The 25,404-nt window shown below is 40.5% G+C and overlaps 1 protein-coding gene and 1 long non-coding RNA gene across 6 annotated transcripts in view; one reads left to right on the top strand and one right to left on the bottom strand.

Moving 5' to 3' along the window:
• IQCK (IQ motif containing K) overlaps window positions 1-25,404 on the bottom strand; it is a 135,953-nt gene that overhangs the window by 26,991 nt on the left and 83,558 nt on the right. For all 5 annotated transcript variants that reach the window (XR_013384992.1, XR_013384990.1, XR_013384989.1 and 2 more), the window contains one exon: window positions 19,454-19,565. Coding sequence is in view for 2 of the 5 variants with exons in the window: in XM_077906808.1 (XP_077762934.1) it covers window positions 19,454-19,565 (112 nt within the window). In the remaining 3 variants the exon portion in view is untranslated. The remainder of the gene's footprint in view (window positions 1-19,453; window positions 19,566-25,404) is intronic.
• The window catches only part of LOC144319079 (uncharacterized), a 60,632-nt gene continuing 35,336 nt past the window's right edge, over window positions 109-25,404 (top strand). The window contains exons 1-2 of the long non-coding RNA XR_013384994.1: window positions 109-450; window positions 14,030-14,178. This is a non-coding gene — a long non-coding RNA (uncharacterized LOC144319079). The remainder of the gene's footprint in view (window positions 451-14,029; window positions 14,179-25,404) is intronic.

Raw genomic sequence — 25,404 nt, 5'->3', positions numbered from 1 at the left:
TAGATCCTAAGGGCGAATACCATGCGTCAACAGGGCTGGACTGACACTCACAGAGAGAAGGCGGGACAATTAGGGAGGTGGGACCACTGCCCTTTAAACCAGGCTGGCAGTAGGGCATAGAGGGACATGTGCTTCTTGCCCTCAGCAATTTAATCAGAGGTTAGATCCTGATGGATTTCATATGAAACCAAACACCAACAGATTTCTCCCAAGCACTTGAACTCCATAAATAACATCTGTGCATTGCAGCATAATGAGGTGGGGAAGAGGAAGGACTCTGGAATCAAGCTGCCTGGCTCTGCTACTTCTTTGCTGTTCAACATCTTTGTGCCTTAGTTTCTCCATCTATAAAATGGAGACCGCAGTAGCACCTGCTTCACAGGGTTGCTGTGAGGACTGAATCCCTGCTAGGGAAACACTTGGGAAAGTCCTTGCCTCAGGAAGCACACAGTGAGTATGAACACCCCATGTTATTATTTTAGAAAACATAAATAATCAAAAAAGGAAAATAAGCACCTGCATTTCTATTTTAGAAAAAGAGAAACAAAACATGCAGAGATCAATCAACCCATCAATTGCTAGCATTCCTCCCGCTTAGAAATAATTACTACATAGGGGCACCTGGCTGGCTCAGTCAGAAAAGCATGTGACTCTTGATCTCAGGGTTGTGAGTTGGAGCCCCATATTGGGTGTAGAGATTACTAAAAATAAACTAAAAAAAAAAAAAAAAAAGAAACGAAAAGAAAAGAAAAAAATCACTATTAGCATTTTAGGGTTATATTCTAGTAGACTTTTCTCTTTGTCCATTTTATATATTACATGTAAGCATATGCCTTCCCTTTGTTTGTGTGTGCATTTGCTTGCTTGCTTGGGAACAGTTCCATTTACTTGTCCTTGTAGTGTTTACTAAGCTAGATACTTTGGAAAGGGGATTATGAAACACAGATTCATTCATTAACCAACAAATACTTCTTGAGCATCTACCATGTGCTGGGCTCTGTTCCAGGTGCTGGGGATAGAGCAGTAGACAAAACAGGAAGGGGAAAAAAAAGGTCTCTGCTATTATATAGAATTTATATTGTATGGTTATACAGACAATAAACAAAACAAATCTTTAAAATCCTGGGTGATTCGGGGCAGCCTGGGTAGCTGAGCGGTTTAGCGCTGCCTTCAGCCCAGGTTGTGATCCCGGGGTCCCAGGATTGAGTCCCGCATCGGGCTCCCTGCATGGAGTCTGCTTCTCCTTCTGCCTCTCTCTCTCTCTCTCTCTCTCTCTCTGTGTGTGTCTCTCATGAATAAATAAATAAAATCTTTAAAAAAAATCCTGGATCATTCAAAAGAATTAAACAATTAGACATTTGAAAAAAATATTAGTGACTGAGTTATACATATCATGTAGTCAAAGACAATTTGTAAAGGAACCAATACAGTTGACTACAACATATATGCAGCCTCATGTAACATACACAGGATACATGGCACCCAGCCATCCCAGAGTCCACTTCCTCCAGTTCCTTCATCACAGCTTAATGGGCAGCCATGACATGAGGCTTTATTTCTCTGAGGCTGCAAAGAAGGGGTGGCACCCACACCAAGGTCTTGATCTATGCCCACCAGACACAGTATGTTGTAATAAAAGTTTGGAAAGGGGCAGCCTGGGTGGCTCAGCAGCTTGGCACCTGCCTTCGGCCCAGGGCATGATCCTGGAGACCCGGGATTGAGTCCCATGTCGGGCTCCCTGCATGGAGCCTGCTTCTCCCTCTGCCTATGTCTCTACCTCTCTGTCTCTCTGTTTCTCATGAGTAAATAAATTAAATCTTTTTAAAAAAATAAAAAATAAATAAAAAAATAAAAGTTTGGGAAAAAAAAGTTTGGAAGCGATCAGCTCTTTCTGAATCATCCTGTAGGGAACATGTTGGATGGGGACAAGCAGGGCAGAGGGATATGGGGAAGCAAGGGTGGTTAGGAAGGACTCACTAAGGAGGTGACATTAAGCAGAGACTCATGGAGGTGATAGAGCAAGCCATGAGGATATTGGGGATCTGCCCCTTCATTTTTTTCTCTCAGTTTTTTTTTTAAGATTTTATTTATTTATTCATGAGAGACACACACAGAGAGGCAGAGACACAGGCAGGGGGAGAAGCAGGCTCCATGCAGGGAGCCTGATGTGGGACTCAAACCCAGGTCTCCAGGATCACGCCCTGAGCCGAAGGCAGACGCTTAACCGCTGAGCCACCCGGGCATCCCTTCTCTCAGTTTTTTTAAAACTTTATTTATTCTAGAGAAAGAGAAAGTGAGGGTAGGGGCAGAGGGAGAGAGAGAGAGAATCTCAACAGATTCCTCACTGAGCTCAGAGCCCAATGTGGGGCTTGATCTCATGACTTGAGCTGAAATCAAGATTTGGATGCTTAACCCACTGAGCCACCCAGGTGGCTTAATTATTTTTAGGTGTACAGTTCAGTAGCACTGAATCATTACTACCATCCATCCCCATGATTCTTTTCATCCTGCAAAAACTGAAACTCTGTGTCCATTAAACAGGAACTCCCCATTTTCCCTTCTGCTCAGCCTCTGGTAACCACTGTTCTACTTTCTGACTCTGAATTTGACGATTCTAGGTACCTCATATAAGTGGAATCATACAGTATTTATCCTCTTATAACTGGTTTATTTCACTCAGCACAATGCCCTCAAGATTCATCCATGTTATAACATGTGTCAGAACTTCTTTCCTGGGACACCTGGGTGGCTCAGGAGTTAAGCGTCTGCCTTTAGCTCAGGTCGTGGTCCTGGAGTCCTGGGATCAAGTCCCACATCAGGCTCCTGGCACGGAGTCTGCTTCTCCCTCTGCCTGTGTCTCTGTCTCTGTCTCTCTTTCTGTGTCTCTCATGAATAAATAAATAAATAAATCTTAGAAAAAAAGAACTTCTTTCCTTTTTAGAGCTGAATGATGTTTTATTTTATGTATATATTACATTTTTCTTATCTATTCATTTATTGATAGACACTTGGGTTGCTTGTACCTCTTGGCTCTCATGAATAATGCTGCTATGAATATGGGTGTACACACATCCCTTCAAGATTCTGCTGTTAGTTCTTTTGTGTATGTAACCAGAAGTGGAATTGCTGAATCATATGGTGATTGCTTTTTAAATTTTTTAAAAATTTTTATTCATTTATTCATGCGAGACACACAGAGAGAGAGAGAGGAAGAGATATAGGCAGAGGGAGAAGCAGGCTCCCTGCAGGGAGCCTGATGTGGGACTTGATCCAGGACCCCAGGATCATGACCTGAGCCAAAGGCAGACACTCAACCACTGAGCCAACCAGGTGCCCCTCTTTTTAAAGTTTTTAAGGAACCACTTTGACTCTTTTACCATTTTACATTCCTACCAACAATGCATAAGGACCCCAATTCTTCATATCCTCACAAGGTTTTTGTTTTGTTTTGTTTTAAAATCTAAGACTTTATTAAGGGTTTAAAATGTTATGAAACTGGATAGGAACGTTACCTTGACAGTCTTTCAGTGGTTTTCCCAAGGCCACTTAATCATACAAACATGGTCTATGAAATACACATATGAGGAGCTAGAAAAATCAGGATTCACATCAGTGTCTGAACTGTAATTCCTGAGAACAGAGTAGGAAGTAAGGGCTCCAGTAACTTTTCTTTGCAGGTGCCCTTGTGTCAGGAGGAGTCTAGCTTGCTTGCTGCCCTATGGTCCATCTCTGCTCCATCAGTCACCTTACAAACACTTATCATCTTCTGAGGGATTTTTTTATGGTATCCATCCAATTTGGGTATGAGAAGGTCTGTGGCTGCGTTTTAATTTTTTCGTAGCATCTTTATTGAAATATGAGTCACATATCATACAATTCACGCATTTAGTGTGCACAATTCAGTGGTTTTCAGTAGAGTCACAGATGTGTATGATCATCACCACAATTGATTTTACATTTCCTCACCCCAAAGCAAAACCCCATACCCTTTAGCTATTCCCCTCCATTCCCCCAGCCCTAGGAAACCACTGATCTTTCTGTCTCTGTAGATTTGCTTATTCTGGACATTTCATATAAATGAAATCATATACTATGTGGTGCTTTTGATGTCTGGCTCCTTGCACTTAGCGTAATGCTTTCAGGATTTGTGCATGTGGGAACAGGCATGCATCCTTCATTGCTTCTCATGGTGTGGTCTTCATATCTGTATTGAACACCTTTCAAGCTTTTGGAAAGCATACATTCCAGACTTCTTCCCCAGCCTACAGTCCGTCGACTGACTGAAGGGAAGGCTGTGAGAACAGCAAGGCAGTATGATATTCAGGGAATGTTCTAAATTTCCTCAGCTCTGTCACTTATCATCTGTGTCATCAAAGGTAAGTGACTTAACCTCTTTCCTCCCCTGAAGGATAGGGGGTAATAATAGTTTGTACTAATTGAATTTATTGTGAAGGTTAGAAATAATATAGGCAAGGTGCCTGGCACACTGGGAGGCATTCAATACTCTCATGAGGGCCATGGATCTTTACCCACAGTCAAGGTTTGGCAGCTAAGGATATAGGCAACACTATTCTTGTAGGCCAAGACACTCACATAGCAGGAGCAATTTCCCATTGTCCTCCCTTTATTTTTTTTTTTATTTTTTAAAGATTTTATTTATTTATTCATGAGAGATACAGAGAGAGAGAGAGAGAGAGAGAGAGAGAGAGGCAGAGACACAGGCAGAGGGTGAAGCAGGCTCTAAGCAGGAAGCCCGACGTGGGACTCGATCCCGGGTCTCCAGGATCACAGTCTGGGCTGAAGGCAGTCATTAAACCCCTGAGCCACCAGGGCTGCCCCTGCCCTCCCTTTATTAACTCCAACTTTCATTCAGAGTCACCCCTGAGTGTGACAACCCCAAATAAGGTGATAGGAAAGGCCTCAACTGAGAATATATGCTTCCCACTCTTCAAATATATGATCAAACAAAACTCTCCTTTAAACATCCCCGTTCTTGGGATGCCTGGGTGGCTCAGTGGTTTAGTTCCTACCTTCATTCCAGGGCATGATCCAGGAGTCCCCGGATCGAGTCCCACGTCAGGCTCCCTGCGTGGAGCCTGCTTCTCCCTCTGCCTGTATCTCTGCCTCTGTCTTTCTCTATCTGTCTATCAATCTCTGTTTCTCATGAATAAATAAAATCTTTAAAAACATTTTTTTTTAAATCCCTGTTCTTTCCCCTAAAACTCTCCTAAATGGCCAAAGATGCAATCCATCCTTTCCTCTTCCTCCTCTCAACATCTAAACTTCCCCAGTTACTCTCTGGCCCTCAACTATCCACCCTACTCTCCCTATAATGCCCAAAGTGTTCACCATCTTATCGTTCTTGCCTTAGTCTTGAGACCAAACCCCCAAGGCCAACAATCACCACCAAAACAACAGCAAGTTTTCCAAGGTTTGCATTTGCTCAGCAATGGGCCTCTTGTCCAGGGGGCAGGAGATTCTATAGCAAACATTGATTGGATTTCTTGTTTATAGAGACTTCCTGGTTTACTCCTTCCATTTTTCAAAGGAGAAAGCAAAGTCCATCTACCTGGTAAATTGCAGAGGTGGGCCAGGAACTCGGATCCCCTGAATTTTAATCTAAATGAAATTGCATTAGTGAGAAGAGCCTCACAAAGGAAGATTTTGAATCCAAAATCTATCCCTATTGCTGGGACCTTGCAGCTAATCCACAGTATTAGGATTTTGCTGATGTGGTTACAACACATTCTCTACTAAGAATAAACCCATGTAATCACTTTCTCTGGCCTCTAGCCTGACACATCCTTATAAATTTCTCCCAGGAGATGCTAATCTGCTGCCAGGATGGAGAACCACTGCTATAGGTAAATTACCTGGAATACAAATTTTATATATATTTCTTGACAGTTTAAAAAAATATTACTAAAACCAGCTACCATTTATTGACCACTCACTCTGTGCCAGGGACCTATTTAATAGCATACAATGGTATTTAATCATATTTGATCCTCACAGGAGCCCTCTGCAATGGACCCTAATTGTCCCCATTATAACAGGCTTGAGCTAACCATGCCTTGAGCAGATGAGCAGCTCACTCATGACCCTCACTGATGGTTAAGGAGCAGGATCCCAGTTCTCTCAGACCTGAAGCCAATATTCTTAATAGCAACATGTATTAGCCATATATTGCTTATCATTTATTGATCACTTCTTACTATGAGCCAGGCACTAATCCAGTTCATTTAGTCCTCCCCAAACCCTACAAGTTGTTACTCACATCAATATTTCCATTTTACTACTATGCAAACTGAGTCAGAGAGAGATTAAGCAACCTGCACAAGGTTCTTGAAGTTGATAAGTGGGCAACAATCCAATCTGGTTCCAGGACACTTTCAGAAGTTAGTAGATTTATCTAGATCCTACCAAAGCATTCTGCATCTACATAATGGCAAAGAAGAATGCCGGACAATCAGATGAAGGAATGAAGCTAATGAAGTTGGAAGCATCCATTTACATAAACTTAAATTTGGGATCTTGAATTTGTGGGGCAGACCATTTAAAAAAGGGAAATCATCTTTTTACTTTACTTTTTAATTTAAACAGAATAGTAGGGGATCTTTGAGCATTTCAATAGAAGGCATATCTTAGCTGTGCAGACTTTTGCAAATTTTTAATGAAGAAATATGTGTGAAAGTTGATGTCATCCAAACATCTCCACCCACTGGTGAGTCAAAAATAGAACCAATGAAAGTAATATCAAGGCATGAAGTCACTAGATTTCCCGTAGTCAAATTTTTATTTCTTTTGCACATTAAAATGGAGAAGAAACTAAGGTTTGGGGAGATATAAGAGAAAAAATTAAGATGAAAGTGACACCTTAGAATTATTGATACATTTCTTCTTAAAGAGCCATGGTATTAAAAAAATAAATAAAGAGCCATGGTATTATCAAAGCGATGACCTCATTTTAAATTATTACAGAGTCATAATCATTCTCATTTTACAAGTAGGGAAAATGAAACACAAAGATTACATCACCCATCAAAAGTTCCAAAGTGTGTTGGTGGCATTAAGTGCAAATTGATGCAACAGTTTTGGATGACAACATGGTGATCACTGTCTAAAGTTAATATACGAATGTCCTTTGAACCAGCAATTTCACTTCTACGACTTTGTCTTATAGAAATACTTCTATAAGTAAGCAAGAAAATAATCTACAAAAATGTCCATGGAAGCACTATTCATAATACAGGCTGAATATCCATTTATAGGGATTGGTTTTTTAAAAAGTATAGTAGATTTATCATTTTTATGGACCCAGAAAAAAATAATGCGATAGATCTATATGTATTGGCATGTGCGATATTATGATTTCTAATAAGAAATATATATTTGTCTTTGTCTGCATTTCTGGCATAGAGCTCCTAAAAACCCTTGGAAATTCCCAAGGGAGAACTACCAAACTGTCTTTTGTTATGTTAATTAGTGACATGTGGACCCACCCAAGGATGGCTGGTTGCCAGGAAAACCAACCACGTGATTAGAGGGTTAGGGACCTTTAGTCCCACCCCCTTGGACTTCCAGGGAGGGAAAGGGGCTGGAGGTTGAATCAATCACCAATGGCCAATGATTTAATCAAACATTCTTATCCAACAAAACCTCCATAAAAACCCAAAGGAGAGAGTTGAGATACTTTCAGATAGGGATACCAGAACAATTCCATGTGCCACCATGCCAGGCCCCAAACACTCTGAAGACAGAAGCTCCTTTGTTGGGGACCTCTCTCTCTCCCTTTTATCTCTCCATCTGGCTTCTGATTCCAACCTTTAATATATCCTCTGTAATAAACCTAAGTAATCTAGTGAGTAAACTAGTTTCCTGAGTTCTGCAAGCTGTCCCAGCAAATTTTTAGAAATATTTAATTTATTTATTCATGAGAGACACAGAGAAAGAGGTAGAGACATAGGTAGAAGGAGGAGCAGAGAGAGAAGCAGACTCCCTGCAAGGAGCCCAATGTGGGACTCCATCCCAGACCCCAGGATCACGTCCTGAGCCAGAGGCAGATGCTCAACCACTGAGCCACCCAGGAGTCCTCCCAGCAAATTAATTGAACCCAAGTAGTGGGTTATGGGAAGCTCCAATCTGTGCTGGTCAGTCAGAAGTACAGGTAACAACCTGGACTAGGGATTGTGGTCTAGAGTGGCGATGGTCTCCTTAACCTGTAGGATCTTGGGACACCTGGGTGGCTCAGTGGTTTAGCGCCTGCCTTTGGCCCAGGGTGTGACCCTGGAGTCCTGGGATCGAGTCCCTCGTCGGGCTCCCTGCATGGAGCATGCTTCTCCCTCTGCTTGTGTCTCTGCCTCTCTCTGTGTGCATCTCTCATGAATAAATAAATAAAATCTTAAAAAAAAAAAAAACCCTGTAGGATCTGATGCTACCTCTGGTTCGTTAAGTATCAGAGTTGAGTTGAATTCTCCAACTCAGCTGGTGTTGGAGAATAGCTTCTTGGTGGTGTAGAAAAAGCCCCACCACATGTTGGAATTGGTATGAGAACTTTTAGCATGAAAAGATGCCAATGATACATTGCCAAGTGAAGGAAAAAGCACGTTGCAGTACAGCATATATAATACAGTTCAATGTTTATAAACAGAGAGAGAGAGAGAGAGAGGGAGAGAAGAAACCCAATGGGTAGACCCACTCAATAGTAATTGCCTCTGGAAAATAAGTCATTGATTATTTTAACATGTATCATTGTTATGTGATAGATTATGTTTGTTAGTCACAACAGGCTATATAGCTAAAGCCAGGATCCATCTCCTGAGCCACAGGCTGTTTTCTGCACCTGGCTATCCTCTTCAGTGCTGAGGCCCCTTTCCTGCTACAGATGTGCAGGGTATTTGGAAGGAAAGAGAAAAGAACATCCTCATTCTTATCCACATACTCCTGACTTCCTGCTTTAATGGAAATGTCTCTCAGAAACATGTTTATATCCTGCATGCAGCCTTTGGACTAGGGACTCAGCCAGCCTCCCCTATCTCCAAATCTCTCCTATCCAGTGATGTGTGGCTAGTTCAGTGTTAGCCTGCAGGGTGGCAGGCATGGCCAGATGCTGCCCACTGTTGAGCCTGGACATCCTGGTACCCTGCTGGTAAGCTTTGCACTGGGCCAACATGTCTTAGTGGGCGCACAGGTTAAAGTTAAGTGTAGGTTAAAGTAGTTGAAGTAGGTTAAAGTAGTTGAACAACATGGCATGAGATGGCATTAGGCAGATCTGGGTTCAAATCCCTGGTCTGGCTGTGACCTTGTGCGAGTCATAGTCTCCTGGTCCTGGTTTCATCTGTGCAATGGAGGTAATGTTTGTGATGAGTACACGGAAACATAAAATACTTAATACAGTGTCTGGCACATGGTATGTGCCCCATAAACTATAGCTACTTCTTAGTTTCCGACATCCTCCTCTGCTCTAAGAACTCAGTTCCAGGGGTATCTTAAGGTCATATGCATGTGGTATAGCCAAGATGAGGTACTTATTTTAAGACTAACCTTAAACCCAATCTTAACAGTTAAGATTTGTCATTACAATCTAAACTTAAAATACCAGATTTAAAGTCAGAAAAAGAAATTTCTCTGTTTCTACCCCAACCCCACCCTAGGCTTTGTCTTTTCCCAGCGTCCTCTTAATGAAAGAAAAATCTAAGTTCTAGGAATAAGTGTGCTTCCATGAAAATTTTTAATCTCGAAGACACACTAAACAATATGATGATCCTATTTCCTTCATTGTTGTGGCTTCTAGGAAGCTCAGAGTCATATTTCTATTTATTATAGGGACATTTTCGAGGTTATTATTCACATTGCATAATGTATTAGGGAAGGGCCCAGTTGTTTCCTGAACAGCAGTTTGTCTTTTTTCTTATAGACACTCTAGATTATGTAACAGATCCTATTTCCCTCTTTGTTTTGTCTCTAAAAAATCTTTAGCAAATATAGGACTTGAAGTATTTTGCTTACTTCATTTTGTGGCTTAACTTTCCTCTACTTCAAAATTTTCCCCAACCCAATTGCCACATTTATCTAAAAATGTTATTATACTATACAAGTTTCTACAAGATACTTCAAAGTACTCTTGGAATGAGGTAGGGGGAAAACAGGTGAGCAAACAAAAGTAAATAGTCTATTTCCTTTGACAGGCCCCTTTCTTTAAAATACCAACAAAAAATGATAAGGTCAGTTAAAGAGTATTTACATATATATAAAAAATACACACACATACACACAAAAATGTAACTTGATGTTATAGGAACAATTTCTATGGCTTCTTTCTTTCTACTCATATTAGATATCCAAATAAAATACGGCCATTCAATTATAAAACACATTTGAAAACAATTACTGAGTAGATGAAGCTAAAAATATGCTATTAATCGAGAAGGGATTTTTGACCACATCTCAAAAATAACTTAGGCATCTTGTTTGGAATTACATTGGCTGCAATTCTTGTCACACACATTTTAAGATAATTCCAGCAACTGCCCCGATGGATAGAGACTTGAGGATAACTTCACACCATTTCTGTCCTAGAAGAAAATCCTGTTTGGGAGGGCCTCTGACTCAGTGTAACATGAGACAAGCTATATATGACCACGACTCTACCCTGACAGCTGACACTATTCTCCCTCAGACCTCCTGTCTGCACCAAGGCTGCTCCAAGAAATGAACTTGGCAAAATTTATTCATACTATAAATACCAGAACACAATATGGATAGAATGGCAACTGCTCAAAAAATATATTGCATTTGTTTGTTGGATTTGTACATAGATCAGTTTGTGGGTTTTTCAGATGAAGTTGAAAAACCATTTTTATTTGCAACAATTCCAGTTTTTTCTTTACCACAAATCTAAAGGAGAACTAGCATGTGTTTAACATTTGATTGCTTCATCAGAGGTCTTTGGGGTCTAATTACAGTGTCACCTTGGCTGGGGGCGGGGGCGGATTTACTCTCTAGACCTGCCTTGGACCTGCTAAAAGTTCTCATACCAATTCCAAAAAAATTCACAAGGCTTAAAACAGGAGGTAACTCTGTAGTGCCTGAGTGTAAAAAAATGATTCAGCTCAGTGACACCTGAAGGGAACAAAAAGTTCTGTTTCCCATGATGGTAGGTTGTACACTGTTCTAGCAGTTCAGCCCTGACTTAGGGGCTTCAGTCAACGTAAACAGCAGGAACCCAAGGCATAGATCACAAGAAATAGGATAAGCAGTGTGTCATGTTCAGGAGGATTCCTGAGAGATCTGGGACTGACAGTAGAACCCAAGCGAGCATCTTCTCTGTCTGTGTCTCTCCTCAGGCACATGTCAGAATACTGGACAGAAAAAGGCAACACCTTGGCCCCAGCCCTAGCTCTCCTCTGGCCATGTGACTGTGGGCAAGTCCCTCAACCTTCTTGGGCCTCTACCAATTCATCTGTAAAATGAAGCCCAGAGCTCCGCCCACCATACATATATAGATTGCATGCTCTGTGCCAGGCTGAGTGGCATCCTGTTGAGTAAGACAAACACAGTCCCCTCATGGAACCCCATGGAACTTAAGAGTCTAGTGAAGGAAAACAACAGAATTGTTTAAAAGCACACAGATATTTTAATAGTATTAATCATGACAATAACCAGCATTTGTGGGAACAATGTGTCAGGACTTGTTCTAAAGCTCATCTCTTGTAACTTTTTAATGACCCCCATACGAGAAAGGTACTATCATAAGTCCCATTTTGTACATGGGACAACTGAGGTTAATGCTGTTAACTAGATCAGGGTCACACACATTCTGAAATCCAGTCCTTTACCCACTGCCCTGTACTGACTTCCTTCTTAGCTGACTACAATTCTGGGGACAGTGTTTAGAACTGGCTTTTTCACCTGAAAGGGCCGTTTCACTGTCTTATTGAAAATGGGAAATTTATCTATGAGTTCCCACTGGGGCATTTACAGAACCCCAACTTGTTTGGAAAGGACTGCCCCTTCTGGAGCCCTGGAAAGGCCGCAAGGGATGCAGCAGGTGGCCGAGATGGAAATGCTCGAATCTTTATTAGCTCCCTTCTTCTCTTGGGTGTAGGATCTATTTGCTGTTTTTTCTCTAGCTCCTTTATGTGTAAGGTTAGCTTTTGTATTTGAGTTCTTTCCAGTTTTTGAATGGATGCTTGTATTGCGATGTATTTCCCCCTTAGGACTGCTTTTGCTGCATCCCAAAGATTTTGAACGGTTGTATCTTCATTCTCATTAGTTTCCATGAATCTTTTTAATTCTTCCTTAATTTCCTGGTTGACCCTTTTATCTTTTAGCAGGATGGTCCTTAACCTCCACGTGTTTGAGGTCCTTCCAAACTTCTTGTTGTGATTTAGTTCTAATTTCAAGGCATTATGGTCCGAGAATATGCAGGGGAGAATCCCAATCTTTTGGTATCGGTTCAGACCCGATTTGTGACCCAATATGTGGTCTATTCTGGAGAAAGTTCCATGTGCGCTTGAGAAGAATGTGTATTCAGTTGAGTTTGGATGTAAAGTTCTGTAGATATCTGTGAAATCCATCTGGTCCAGTGTATCATTTAAAGCTCTCGTTTCTTTGGAGATGTTTTGCTTAGAAGACCTATCGAGTATAGAAAGAGCTAGATTGAAGTCACCAAGTATAAGTGTATTATTATCTAAGTATTTCTTCACTTTGGTTAATAATTGATTTATATATTTGGCAGCTCCCACATTTGGAGCATATATATTGAGGATTGTTAAGTCCTCTTGTTGAATAGATCCTTTAAGTATGATATAGTGTCCCTCTTCATCTCTCACTACAGTCTTTGGGGTAAATTTTAGTTTATCTGATATAAGGATGGCTACCCCTGCTTTCTTTTGAGGACCATTCGAATGGTAAATGGTTCTCCAACCTTTTATTTTCAGGCTGTAGGTGTCCTTCTGTCTAAAATGAGTCTCTTGTAGACAGCAAATAGATGGGTCCTGCTTTTTTATCCAGTCTGAAACCCTGCGCCTTTTGATGGGGTCATTAAGCCCGTTCACATTCAGAGTTACTATTGAGAGATATGAGTTTAGTGTCATCATGATATCTATTCAGTCTTTGTTTTTGTGGACTGTTCCACTGAACTTCTTCTTAAAGGGGAATTTTAAGAGGCCCCCTTAAAATTTCTTGCAGAGCTGGTTTGGAGGTCACATATTCTTTTAGTTGCTGCCTGTCTTGGAAGCTCTTTATCTCTCCTTCCATTTTGAATGAGAGCCTTGCTGGATAAAGTATTCTTGGTTGCATGTTCTTTTCATTTAGGACCCTGAATATATCCTGCCAGCCCTTTCTGGCCTGCCAGGCCGAGATGGAAATGCTTTCACTCTGCCCCTCTGCTGTGGCTGGATTACACACATTAAGTCCCGTCTGCTCTCCCTGCTACACAGCAAGCCAAATCAATCTGTCAACCAACAGCAAATCAACTCAAAAGAATAAGAAACAACAGAAATAAATAGGCATGCTGCACTTTCCCTGACCTTTAAACTGATTACAGCCTTGATTGTCTTCCAGTTTTGAAGTGAAATGAAACGGCACTTGCACACGGAAGAGGGGCCTGCACTGAGCGTGCCAGAACTGCTGAAACTGCTTCTCAGCAAGAAAGGGTTAAGCTGTGACAGGCTTTAAAACTGCCAATTTGATGAGCTCTTACTCTGCACCAGGCGCTGTCTGGACACAGGCTCATTTAAGCCTCAGGACTGGACCTGCTCATCCATTTATTCACTCACTTGATCATTCAATCAATATTTATTTGGGGCTTACTTTGTGCCAGGCACTGTTCTGGGACAGGTCTTTGTCCTCAGGAAGCTTATACTTTAATAAAGACACATAACTGTCAAGTAGGCAAGGAGTAGATGGACTGCTCTCACTCAGGGCTTGGGGTGTGCAAGGTTTACAGGACTCCACATTTTATTTATTTACTTTACTTTTATTTTATTTACTTTAATTTTTTTTACTTTTCTTTTCTTTTTTGGAGGACTCCACATTTTAAAGAGAACACAAAACAACTGCAGATCCAGCAGCTCCTTAGAGTATCAGCTCTGCTGAACATTAGAACCTGGAAACTTAATGTTAACATGGATGCCTGAGGTTCATCTCAAAACCATCAGGTCAGAACCTGTGGAGGTGAGACACTGGTATTTTTTTTACTTATAATTTCAAAATAATTTTGAATTTACAGAAAGGTTGCAATAATCATCCACAGGACTCCTGTGTTCACTAGTAGCTTCTACTGTGCCTTACTTACGTTACCACTTTCTATGAATATATACAGATGTGTGTTACACATTCTTTTTTTCTGAATCATTTGAGGTTACATCTTTTAAGAATGAGGTAGTTTTTTTCTTTTTTTTTTTTTTTAAAGATTTTGTTTCTGGGGCGCCTGGGGCACTCAGTTGGTTAAGTATCTGTCTGCCTTTGGCTCAGGTCCTGGGATCAAGCCCCGAGTTGGGCTCACTGCTCAATGGGGAGCCTGCTTCTCCTTCTCCCTCTGCCCCTCCCCGCTAACTCATGCTTTCCCTCTCTTTCTCTCTGTCAAATAATAAAATCTTTTTTAAAAAGACTTAAAAATATTTTTATCTTTTTAAATAAGATTTTTTAAAAATATTTTAAAATCTTTTTTAAAAAGATTTTATTTTTAAGTTATCTCTACACTCAACATGGGGCTTGAACTTACAAGCCCAAGATCAAGAGTTGCACACTCTACTGACTAAGCCAGCTAGGCGCTCCAAGGAGGCTTCTTATATACCCTAAGGATATTGATCAAAATGAGGAAATTTGATAGTGCTATGTAGTTATTTATATAGAGCCTACATCCAAAGTTTGCTAATTGTCTCAATAATGTCTTTCATAGAATTTTTTCCCATCCAGGAGCCAATCTAAGATCATGCATTGTTTAGCTGTCATGTCCCCTTGGTCCTCCTTTAATCTTGGTCTATCTTGACACTGGCATTTTTTAAGAATCCAAATCAGTTATTTTGGTACATATCCTTCAAGTTGGGTTTGTCTGACGTTTCCCCATGATTGGATTCAAGTTATGTGTTTTGACAGGAATAGTACATAAGCATATGTGTTGTGTGTCTTTCTCAACACATCATACCAGGAGGTACATTATGTCAACTTCTCCCAATATTGGTGAACTTAATTTTTTTAAAAGATTTTATTTATTGGGGCACCTGGGTGGCTTAGCAGTTGAGTGCCTTCAGCTCAGGTCATGATCCTGGGCTGCTGGGATCAAGTCCCACATCAGGCCCTCTGCCTATGTCTTTGACTCTCTCTCTGTTCTCTCATAAATAAATAAATAAATAAATAAATAAATAAATAAATAAATAATCTTTTTAAAAAAGATTGATTATTTATTTATTTAATAGAGAATGTGAGAGAGCATGAGCAGAGAGGGAGGGGTAGAGGCTGAGAGAGAAGCAGATCCCCCTGTGGAGCAGGGAGCCTGATGAAGGACTTGATCCCAGGACCTCAAGATCTTGACTGGACAAAAGGCAGACATTCAACTGACTGGCCACCCAGGCGCCCCGGTGATCATAATTTTGAACACTCGGTGAAGATAGGATCTGCCAGGATTCTCTAAAGCAAAGTTAGTATTTTTCCCTTTGTTTAATGACTACTTTGTAGAGGGATATTTTGAGACTCTAAATATCATATTCCTCATCAAACTTTCACTCAATGGTATTAGCAAGTACTGATGATTCTTGCCTGAGTCAATTTTTTATCAATATGGTTACAAGATGGTGAATTTCATTTCATTTCATTTCATTTCATTATACTTTCTAAATATATTAGGTGGTATTCTAATGTAAGGAAAATCATTTCTTCTCCCTCATTTATTTGTCAATGAGTTATAATTCATTATTGTCACTGTCAATTTTTTTAAGATTTATTTATTTGAGAGAGAGAGAGTGCACAAGCAAGGGGAGGGGCAGAGGGAAAAAGAGAGGGGGAAGAGACTCCCTGCTGAGTGAAGAGTCCAATGATGCTGGGGCTCCATCTCATGACTCTGAGATCATGATCTGAGCCAAAACCAAGAGTCAGTTTAAGCGCCTGAGCTACCTAGGCACCCCACTGTCACTAATTTTTTTTAAGTAGGTTTTTTTTGTTTAAGATTTATTTTATTTATTTATTCATGAGAGACACAGAGAGTGAGAGAGAAAGGCAGAGACACAGGCAGAGGGAGAAACAGGCTCCATGCAGGGAGCCTGACATGGGACTCGATCCCAGGTCTCCAGGATCAGGCCCTGGGCTGAAGGCAGGCCCTAAACCGCTGAGCCCCCCGGGCTGCCCATGTCATTTTAATTTTGATACTTAAATTTTTTTTTTAATTTATTTATGATAGTCACACACACAGAGAGAGAGAGAGAGGCAGAAACGCAGGCAGAGGGAGAAGCAGGCTCCATGCACCGGGAGCCTGACGTGGGATTCGATCCCGGGCCTCCAGGATCGCGCCCTGGGCCAAAGGCAGGCGCCAAACCGCTGCGCCACCCAGGGATCCCCTAATTTTGATACTTAAATCATCCCAGATTTGCTCAGTGAGACTGTCGTCAAGTTAAACCCTGTTTTCTCTTCCCATGTCCCCATCTTTATTTTCTGACATAGGGTGTTCCAGGTTTATCTCTACTTTCCTTGCCCTGGCCCTGGAATCAGCCATTTCTGTAAGAAATTTTATTTCTTTTAGAACGAGGGGTACTTAGAAACCAACATCTGGGCACTAAGAATGCTCATTGCTTCTAGGATTCTCTGTCAATGGCACTGGTATTTTTAGAAAGCTTCTAAAGTTAGTCAAATGTAGAGCCAGTATTGAGAACCATTGTCTGTGAAGAAGGGGCCCAGTCATTACCTAACCAGATGGCTCTGGGAAGGAAAGGGGGAAAAGAAATTGTAGGAGCTGTGGAGTAGAGGACCAATACAGTATGTTTCAAAGCATGGGTAAAATTGAAGGGTAAAGGCCATGAAAATGATTTACTGGGTCATGTCTAGCATTTAAAGAAAAATAAAATAAAATAATTCAATAGAAGAGGAGGGTATGTACTAGATTGTAATATAAACTACAGTAAATTTATTATGATAAATTTCTTACTGGATCACAGCCCAAAAAGATTGAGAATTACTGGCCTAAAGAAGAATACTGTGCTTTTTCCCTCCTCTCTTAGGAGGGTGCTTCCCCCAACCCAAACCCTAAGACAAAGGAGGAGAAAATCCAAGAGAATAGTTCAGAAAGATTGGGGGCATCTCATTATTTAATTGAACATCTGCTTTAAGGATAGCCTCAGATTTACATCCAGGTCATTCCTCTATGCCTATCTGAGTAGGTTCAATGTTATCTGGGTAGACACACTGGGGCAGAGAGAAGAAGGGCCATGGAGAACTCTATGTGTCCACCATCGGGTTCCTGTGGATCAGGTAGACACTGGGAGGTAACCTGAACTATCTTCCTAATGCCCTGATCAAGAGGGCTGGCCAGTGGGTAAGGAGACCCCCAAGAGCAAAAGGCTAATAGGTTGGTAGAGGTGGGATCTGAAGTGGTGGCGGAAGAGGTAGAGACAGAGCCAGATCCCCACAGTGGTGTTCTGCCAACTATTGCTTCCCTCCAGGAAGAATCATGAAATACAGGAGTTAGAGAGTCAGCATGGAGATGCCTGCCCACAGGACATGAATGGTAGCCTTAGCTAGAGAAGCAGCAGCAGCCAAGAGAGGATCACAACAGACAGTGAAGAGATGGATGCCCTTCTGTTATCTCCCTCCTTCTCACTCATCCCACTGGAGGAGAAAGATATCCAGAAGAGGCAAGTGTAGAAGTGTGAAAGATCTTTTCTCCCACTCCCATTTTTCTCCCACTCCCATTCCCACTGACAGAGGTCAGAAGGAATTGGGTAAGCATTAAATTGGATCTGAGACTGGCATTTTAAACTAGACTGGGCTTTCCAAAATTAGAACACACTGAAAAGCCATGGAATCCACCCAATATGCCATGAAGGGATTGGAAAGAGAGATTTGAGGAAATAGGGTTGAAGACAGTTTCTGAGGAGAAAAGGAATCTTTTGTTTAGACCCCGCCATGTTGAGATTGTTCAACAGACTGGTTCCTGGTCCCTGGAGAAGGCCTCTTTGAGGAGGTAATGCCCCAGGTCTGGAAGATGAGAAGTAGCTGGGGATGGGCAATTTGACAGAAAAAAAAAAAGAAAACTATAGAGTCCCCTAGGTGAGGGAGGCATTGGCATATGGCAAGAACAGAAAAGTCTGTAGCCTAGTGAGGGGGGACAGGTACAGGGCAGGATGGGGAGGTGAGAGGACTCAAAGTATGGATGGCCTGTAGCCTGCTGTGAGTAGGATTATTTTTTCATTAATTGTAAAGTACTATGAACTTCTGTAAAAGATTCCAACAGTGCATCTCTTCCTACCTTGTCCAGATCCTTGTCCAGATAGGGAACTATCACTAATGTCTTCTTCCAGGCTGTTTAGACATCTCCATGTTTCCATGTACATACTTTTAATAGGGATGACAACTTATCTGTGATCATTTTCCACTTGATAATATATCATGAATCTCCTTCCAGGTTGGTGGTTGAAAAAATGATGCTAAATCCATACCATGCAACTATTAAACTTCACAATGCTACTCCCTAGTTGTTGACCAGAATGATGTTCTGAGTATATTCAGTGACAAAGTAGACTGTGTGACAGAATGTAACAATGTATAATCCTATCTTTAATAAAATGTATGTGGATATTTATTTGTACCTGTTTGCACTGGAAAAAGCATAGGATATACACCAAAATATTAACAGTGGTGGGATTTTGGGGGGTCCTTTTCTGGCTATGGTTTTTCTAATTTTCCTATTGCAAATATGTATGATTTAAAGTTTTATAATAAAAAACGTGGAAAGCAAATAAGACAAAATGGTGACACTTGCATCTGACAGGTGAAGAGTGCTTGTTATCCTTTGTACATCAGTGTGTGTAGGTATGTGTATGCACGCGCATGTGTTTAATTTCTCACAGAAGGGGAGAGGACAAGCATAATGCAACATTTCAGTTCAGACACACAATCAACAACTTGAAAAAGGTAACTACCCATCACACCTGTGGACACTGTGCTTCCAAAGGAGGGGTTATCCTTGTTGTCTTATAGCTTAAACAAAAAGATGTGCAGACATGGATGACACTGAATTTGTGCCTGAGTGAGGAAAATGGGCAGGTACATTATGTCACATCACTTCTGTTATTCCAGGACAGAATCTTAATATGCAGCCACTTAGCCACTTCCCACATACACAAACAGTTCTGTGCAGACACAAGGACCTGATAAGAACTTAGAGGGCTTCCTTCTTGAGCCTGGGCTGAGACTCCGGCTTTTCCTAAATAAACCAAGGATGGTGAATCAAACAACTGACCTTTCTGTTCTTGTTTGGCCCAGAAAATCTTGACTCGCTGGCGAATGTGCTTGTCTTCACGCAGTTTCTTTTGCCACTGACGCAACTCTTGAATCTCAGGATCACACCGAACCTGGGAAATGCCCACAAAGCTTTAGTTCCTTTTCTAAATACTTCTAGACATGAGCTTGTTAACTCTGCATGGAAAATCCTTTACAAACCAATTGGATATATTTTGGATTTTAAGTGAATCAGTGTTCCAAATGATTTATCTAAATTCCTATAGCTTATGTAATATTTGAGTGTAAATGACATTGTGCAAGGATTTACTATAATAATGGTAAATTTTATTTAACACATAGTCAATGTATTAATCACAGTTCTGTTTAATACCATTTGACTGAACATCTACTCCACATTGGCGATAAAGAGACTATTGATAATTTTAATTATTTAAGTTGTATTTTATTATTCCATAGCTCATGTTTATTGAGCACTTATTTCCCAGGCATTGTTTAACTGTTTTTATAAATTTAACCACCAAAACACCCAAAAAAAGGCAAGAATGATTATGCCCATTTTGCAGATGAAGAAATTCAGTTTAGGCAGCTTGCAGGGTGGCAGAGCTAGGAAATGGTGTTGAAATGCAAATATAGGTAGAGTGTTCCAGCTGCTCTTGAGGAGCTGAAAATCTAGTAGGAGACATAGAATATAAGGGAATTCAGAGAAAAAAATGATTCTATATTAATGTCATAGAACATAAGGTAATCCCCCAAATCTTTTAAATTACAAACCAATATTTTTTACAGTGTTTCCTAAAGCCTTATGTTCAAAAGATTAGACACCTTCAACAGCTTTGTTCTGTGGGCTGAGGAAGCACAAATCCTCCTGGCCAGCTAAAAAAGGGATTATCCACATCTTTCCCACCAGCTTCTGGGTTTTTTGTTTTGTTTTGTTTTTAAGGTTTTATTTATTTATTTGAGAGAGAGAACATGAGCAGAGAGGCAGAGGGAGAAGCAGACTCCCCGCTGAGCAGGGAGTCTGATGTGGGACTCCATCCCAGGACCCCAGGATCATGACCTGAGCCAAAGGCAGATGCTTAACCGACTGAGCCACTCAGGTGCCCCTCCACAATCTTCTGTTTATCTGGATCCAAGCACACAGAGATCCCCACATTTTTGCACTGTGACAAATGTGCAAAATGATACCCTTAATGATAATAAACCTGAAGGATCTTCTGAATCGCTACAAAAAGGTTAGTACTCAAAAACAAAACAAAACCAAAAAAAACAACAACAACAACAACAAAAAATGGTTAGTACTAATTATAATTAGCAAGTTGACTAGGTTTCCTTATAGTCAAATTCTTTCTGCATAATGAATTCTTAAAGTTTGGAAGGATACACAGAGTGTTGGTTGCTTTAGGGAGGAAGTAAAATGGAGAAAATATTCCATATTTTTCTGGTTGGGTTGTTTGGGATGTTTATAGCAGGCATATATTATTTCAGGAGTACAAGTGTTTCAATTTTAAGAAACAGGCCGCTGAGAGGCAAATAAGAGTTCTTTAGCTTAAGAATAACGGATAGCTTTTTCCTACAATCCCTTGACCTCTCAATTACCTAAATATTCAACAAACAGAAACACCCATTTCCTTCATCATTCCAGAAATCTACAGTTGTTCTTTGGGGTTCTGCTGACCAGTTTAGGGTGATTTTCCTCTGTTTGGCCAGAGACCATTCATCCATTTCTTGATTTTCTTCATTTCATACCAAGGACTGCTATTTCCCAACGTGGAATACGGCAGCCTTGTTAGTTAACTTCTCATTACCAGGAAAGCCTGGATCCCAAGAGAAGGCTTTTGTGAGCCCTGGGGAAAGCACGCACTCATTGAACTGGGCTAATCCTGGTCATTATAGTCATGATTACGGAATCAATTTTAAAGGCAGTGGTTGTGCCAATCAGCAAATACCAGAGAGTGCAGTGTAATGTTTAACACATAAACAATTTTGTTGCTTTAAAAAAAAAAAGCCTCTCCCTTATGAGTGGCTTCCTACTTTTATTTCTTTAAATTATCAAATGGAGTCCATCTGCTCTTTCAAGATAGGCACACGGAGTATTTTTTTTTTATTTTTTTATTTCCGTAGCACACAGAGTATTATACACATTATTATATAGTTGACTTTGGGCTAAGCCCAGGAAGAAACCTCCATATTTGGATATGAATTTAAAAATGTCTGTGAACCAATCAAATTCTAATTATCTATTATTCTGATGAAAGCCAACAGGGTACCATATTGATTAAGAAAGCCAACCCTGGATCAGAAAGCCTGAATCTCAGCTCTGCAAATGACAAGCTGAGGAATCTGGAGCAAGTTACTTAAAATCTCTGAGCCTCGATTTCCTCATCTGTAAAATGGGGATAGTACAAATATTTCCTTTACTGTGTTAGTGTGAAAACAAGAAGAGATATTGTCTGGTCCATAGTAACCCCTCACTGTGTTAGCAATTTCTTAAATCAACTAATAAAGTAATAAGGAGGTTACTGGGTGGTTCAGTTGGTTGAGCACCTGACTCTTGGTTTCAGGTCAGGTCATGATCTCAGGGTTGTGGGATCAGGCCCCGCAACAGGCTCTGTGCTCAGTGTGAAGTCTGCTTGAGACTCTCTCTCTCTCCCTCTTCCCCACTTGCACTCTCTCTCTCTCAAATAAATAAATCTCTTTTGTTTTAGAGTAATAAGAATTCAGCTCTGAGGTTGTATCCTACACAGAGCCAATTGGCTGAAGAGCCAGTGATTCATAAAATTGGAAGTGAGGCCTCTTCCCAAGGGTTTGCAAATTATTGAATACATAAGTGATTTTATAATTATAAAATTCTATAACTTTAGGTATTGCTCAGCCAGTAGAGAGGAATCAGGGCTGTAGGATGGTGACTGCAGACAGGGAAGAAGAGAGCGGCCACTAGCTGGGACTTGGAAGTTACCCAGAGATCTATACTTTAGAATTTCTCTTAGCTCAGTTGCTTTCCTTGCTTCTTAGCAAACAGACAGTAATATAGCAATGACTATTTTCTCTGGATGATTCCCTGGAGTTTTTCTAATCGTTTTGGAGAAAGAAACTTTCAATATATTACAGTTCCTGGAAAGATGCTGGAGAAACAACACAACAGACAGTCCTTCAGTAATGCTGGCAAGAGCGAACCTCCAACTCAGTGTGAGATGCCTTGGAAGGTTCTTATCACATCCTTGCCATGACTCAATGCACTAATGAGTATATTGAAGAATTTTGTACAAGAAAAGTGGATTTCAACATGAAGGAAATCTATGTTTGCAAATTCTCTTTCAAATACCTTGTGGAGGAGCACCTGGGTGGCTCAATGGTAGAGTGTCTGCCTTTGACTCAGGTCATGATCTCAGGGTCCTGGGATCGAGTCCCATATCAGGCTCCCTGCAGCGAGCCTGCTTCTTCCTCTGCCTATGTCTCTGCCTCTCTCTGTGTCTCTCATGTCTTAAAAAAAAAAAAACAAAAACAAATACCTTGTGGAATACTCAGAGTTTCCAACTCTCTCATAAATTCAATTTTCTCTCTGTAAATAAGCTTTGTGATTTCTTCTCAGATCTTTGGTGAAACAAAATAAGAGTTTCTCATTTGGGTGGTTATGAGTGTTCCTTATTGTTTTGGGGAACTAATTATAAAAACTTGTAGATACCTCATATTTCCTGGTATTGTGGAGGTGTCCCAGATACTCATCTGTAGTATGACAGCATGCCTCTTAGGAGTTGCTTGGGCCTTTCAGGGAGGAGTAGAAATGTGTTCTAGAGCAACATTTTTTAAACGGTGGGTTCATTACATTAGCATGTGGTAAATTCAGCTCAGTGGGTTGTGAAAAGCATTACAAAAAGTCTGACCCAATAGAAAATACCAGATATTCTTTTATCATTAAGGACCTGTTTTATCTCTGAAAATGGTTTTTTTTTTCAGTCTATCTTATCTGATGTTCATTTTTTTAAAGATTTTATTATTTATTCATGAGAGACACAGAGAGGCAGAGACATAGGCAGAGGGAGAAGCAGGCTCCCTGAGGGGAGCCTAATACGGGACTCAATCCCAGGACCTTGAGATCATGACCTGAGCCAAAGGCAGACCCTCAACCACTGAGCCACCCAGGTGCCCCTTATCTGATGTTCATAATACAAGATTACTTTTTTTGGTTGGCATTTTTGTTGTCTTTTTTCACCTCTTTACTTCCAACTATTCTGGGTCATTTTGTATTACCTGTACCTCTAGCACGGAGGCAGATTACTTTTGAATCCAATCTGAAAAATCAGGGGAGAGCTCATTCTACTTACATTTATTGTGATCAGTAATCTATTTGTACTGATCTCGCTCATCTTGTTTTTTATCTATGTCTCTTATGTCTTTTTTTTTCCTTTCCTGATTTCTATTGCATTGGATTTTTGGATTCCATTTTTCTCTTCTATTGATTTGTTAGTTCTTATACCACTTTTTCGGAATATATTGCTATAATGTAACAAACAACTTAAAGTAAAAAAAGAGTCTGTCCAACCTCCTCCAAAGCAGTTACAGGACTTCAGAACAACTTTTTAACATTCCACTCTCAACTCTTCTATGATTACTGTCCAGTATTTGTTTCCTCTCATTTATCCCCCATTGGTGTGTGTATATATTTATATTATTTATGCAGATACAGTATACCTACATGTATGTACATGTGTGTGTATATGTGTGTGTATATATTTGTATATAGAATAGTCTATGTGTATTTGGATCCAGCAGCTTCCTCCTTTACCATTGTTTCTTGCATTCTGCTCCCACTCCTTCCTTGTGGATTCAATTTCCTTCTAACTCAAGTACATCATTTAGTAGTTCTTTCAGTGAGAAATGTGTTTGAAAATGTATTTAGCCCTTGCTCTTGCATGTTAATTTAGTGAGCATATACTTCTCCGCTGAATGTGACTTTCCCTTAGGGTTAGAAGAGAACACACATAATCATTTTCTGGCTTATGTTACTGCTCATCAGAAGTCTTGATCCATCTCACTGTTCTTCTCTTGTAGGCAATCCTTCTTTCAAGAGAGCTTTAAGGCTTCTTCTTAGCTTCTGGCCTGCCACAGTTTCACCAGGTAGCACTTTGCTGTGGTTTTGTCCTTATTTACCTAGCTTGGGATTCACGTCTCTTTGGCTTTGGGATGTTCTTGCTCAGTAGTTCTGTCCACACTGCCTCTTCCCCACCCATTCTGTCCTTGCCCTCTGCAATTCCTATTAGACTTATGTTTGACCTTCTCATTCTTTGTCTCAACTACTTTCCCACATTTCCCACCTCTCTCTGCCGGCTGCCTTCTTTCTCCTGGATCTCCCTGGATAGCAATTACTCCTCCAGCTGCGTCTGTCTGCTATTTAACACACACCCAAAGTATGGTCCGTGGATCAGCACCATCAGCAGTACCTAGGATCTCATTAGACATGCAAATTCCTGGCTTCCACCTAAGACCTATTAAGTCAGAACTGAATAGAGAGGTGGGGCCAGGGGTCTGTATTTTAACAAACTCTCCAGATGGTCCTGATGCTTACTGAAGTTTCAGAAGCATGACTTTAGCCTATTCACTTAATTGTTTTCATTTTTATAGGTTGTACTTTGTTCTTTTTCAAATATGATTCCTTTTTTTTCTTATCACCCTGTTCTTTCAGTAAGGTTTGTATTCTTCAAAAAAAAATTTTTTTTAGGGGTGCGTGGGTGGCTCAGATGGTTAAGCATCTGCCTTCAGCTCAGGTCATAATCTCCATGTCCTGGGATTGAGCCTCAGTCAGGCTCCTGGCTCAGAGATCATCTCCCTCTCCCTCTGCTTCTCCTCTCACTTGTGTTCTTTCTATCTCAAATGAATAAATAAAATCTTAAAAATAAATAATTTTTTTAGTAAATCTCTATAATCATCTTAAACATACTTATTTCATAGTCT

The sequence above is a fragment of the Canis aureus genome, chromosome 8 (genome assembly GCF_053574225.1).
Source record: "Canis aureus isolate CA01 chromosome 8, VMU_Caureus_v.1.0, whole genome shotgun sequence".
NCBI classification, from domain to species: domain Eukaryota; kingdom Metazoa; phylum Chordata; class Mammalia; order Carnivora; family Canidae; genus Canis; species Canis aureus.
Note: the sequence above shows the minus strand (reverse complement) of the source record. Positions and strands in the feature narration are given on the sequence as shown.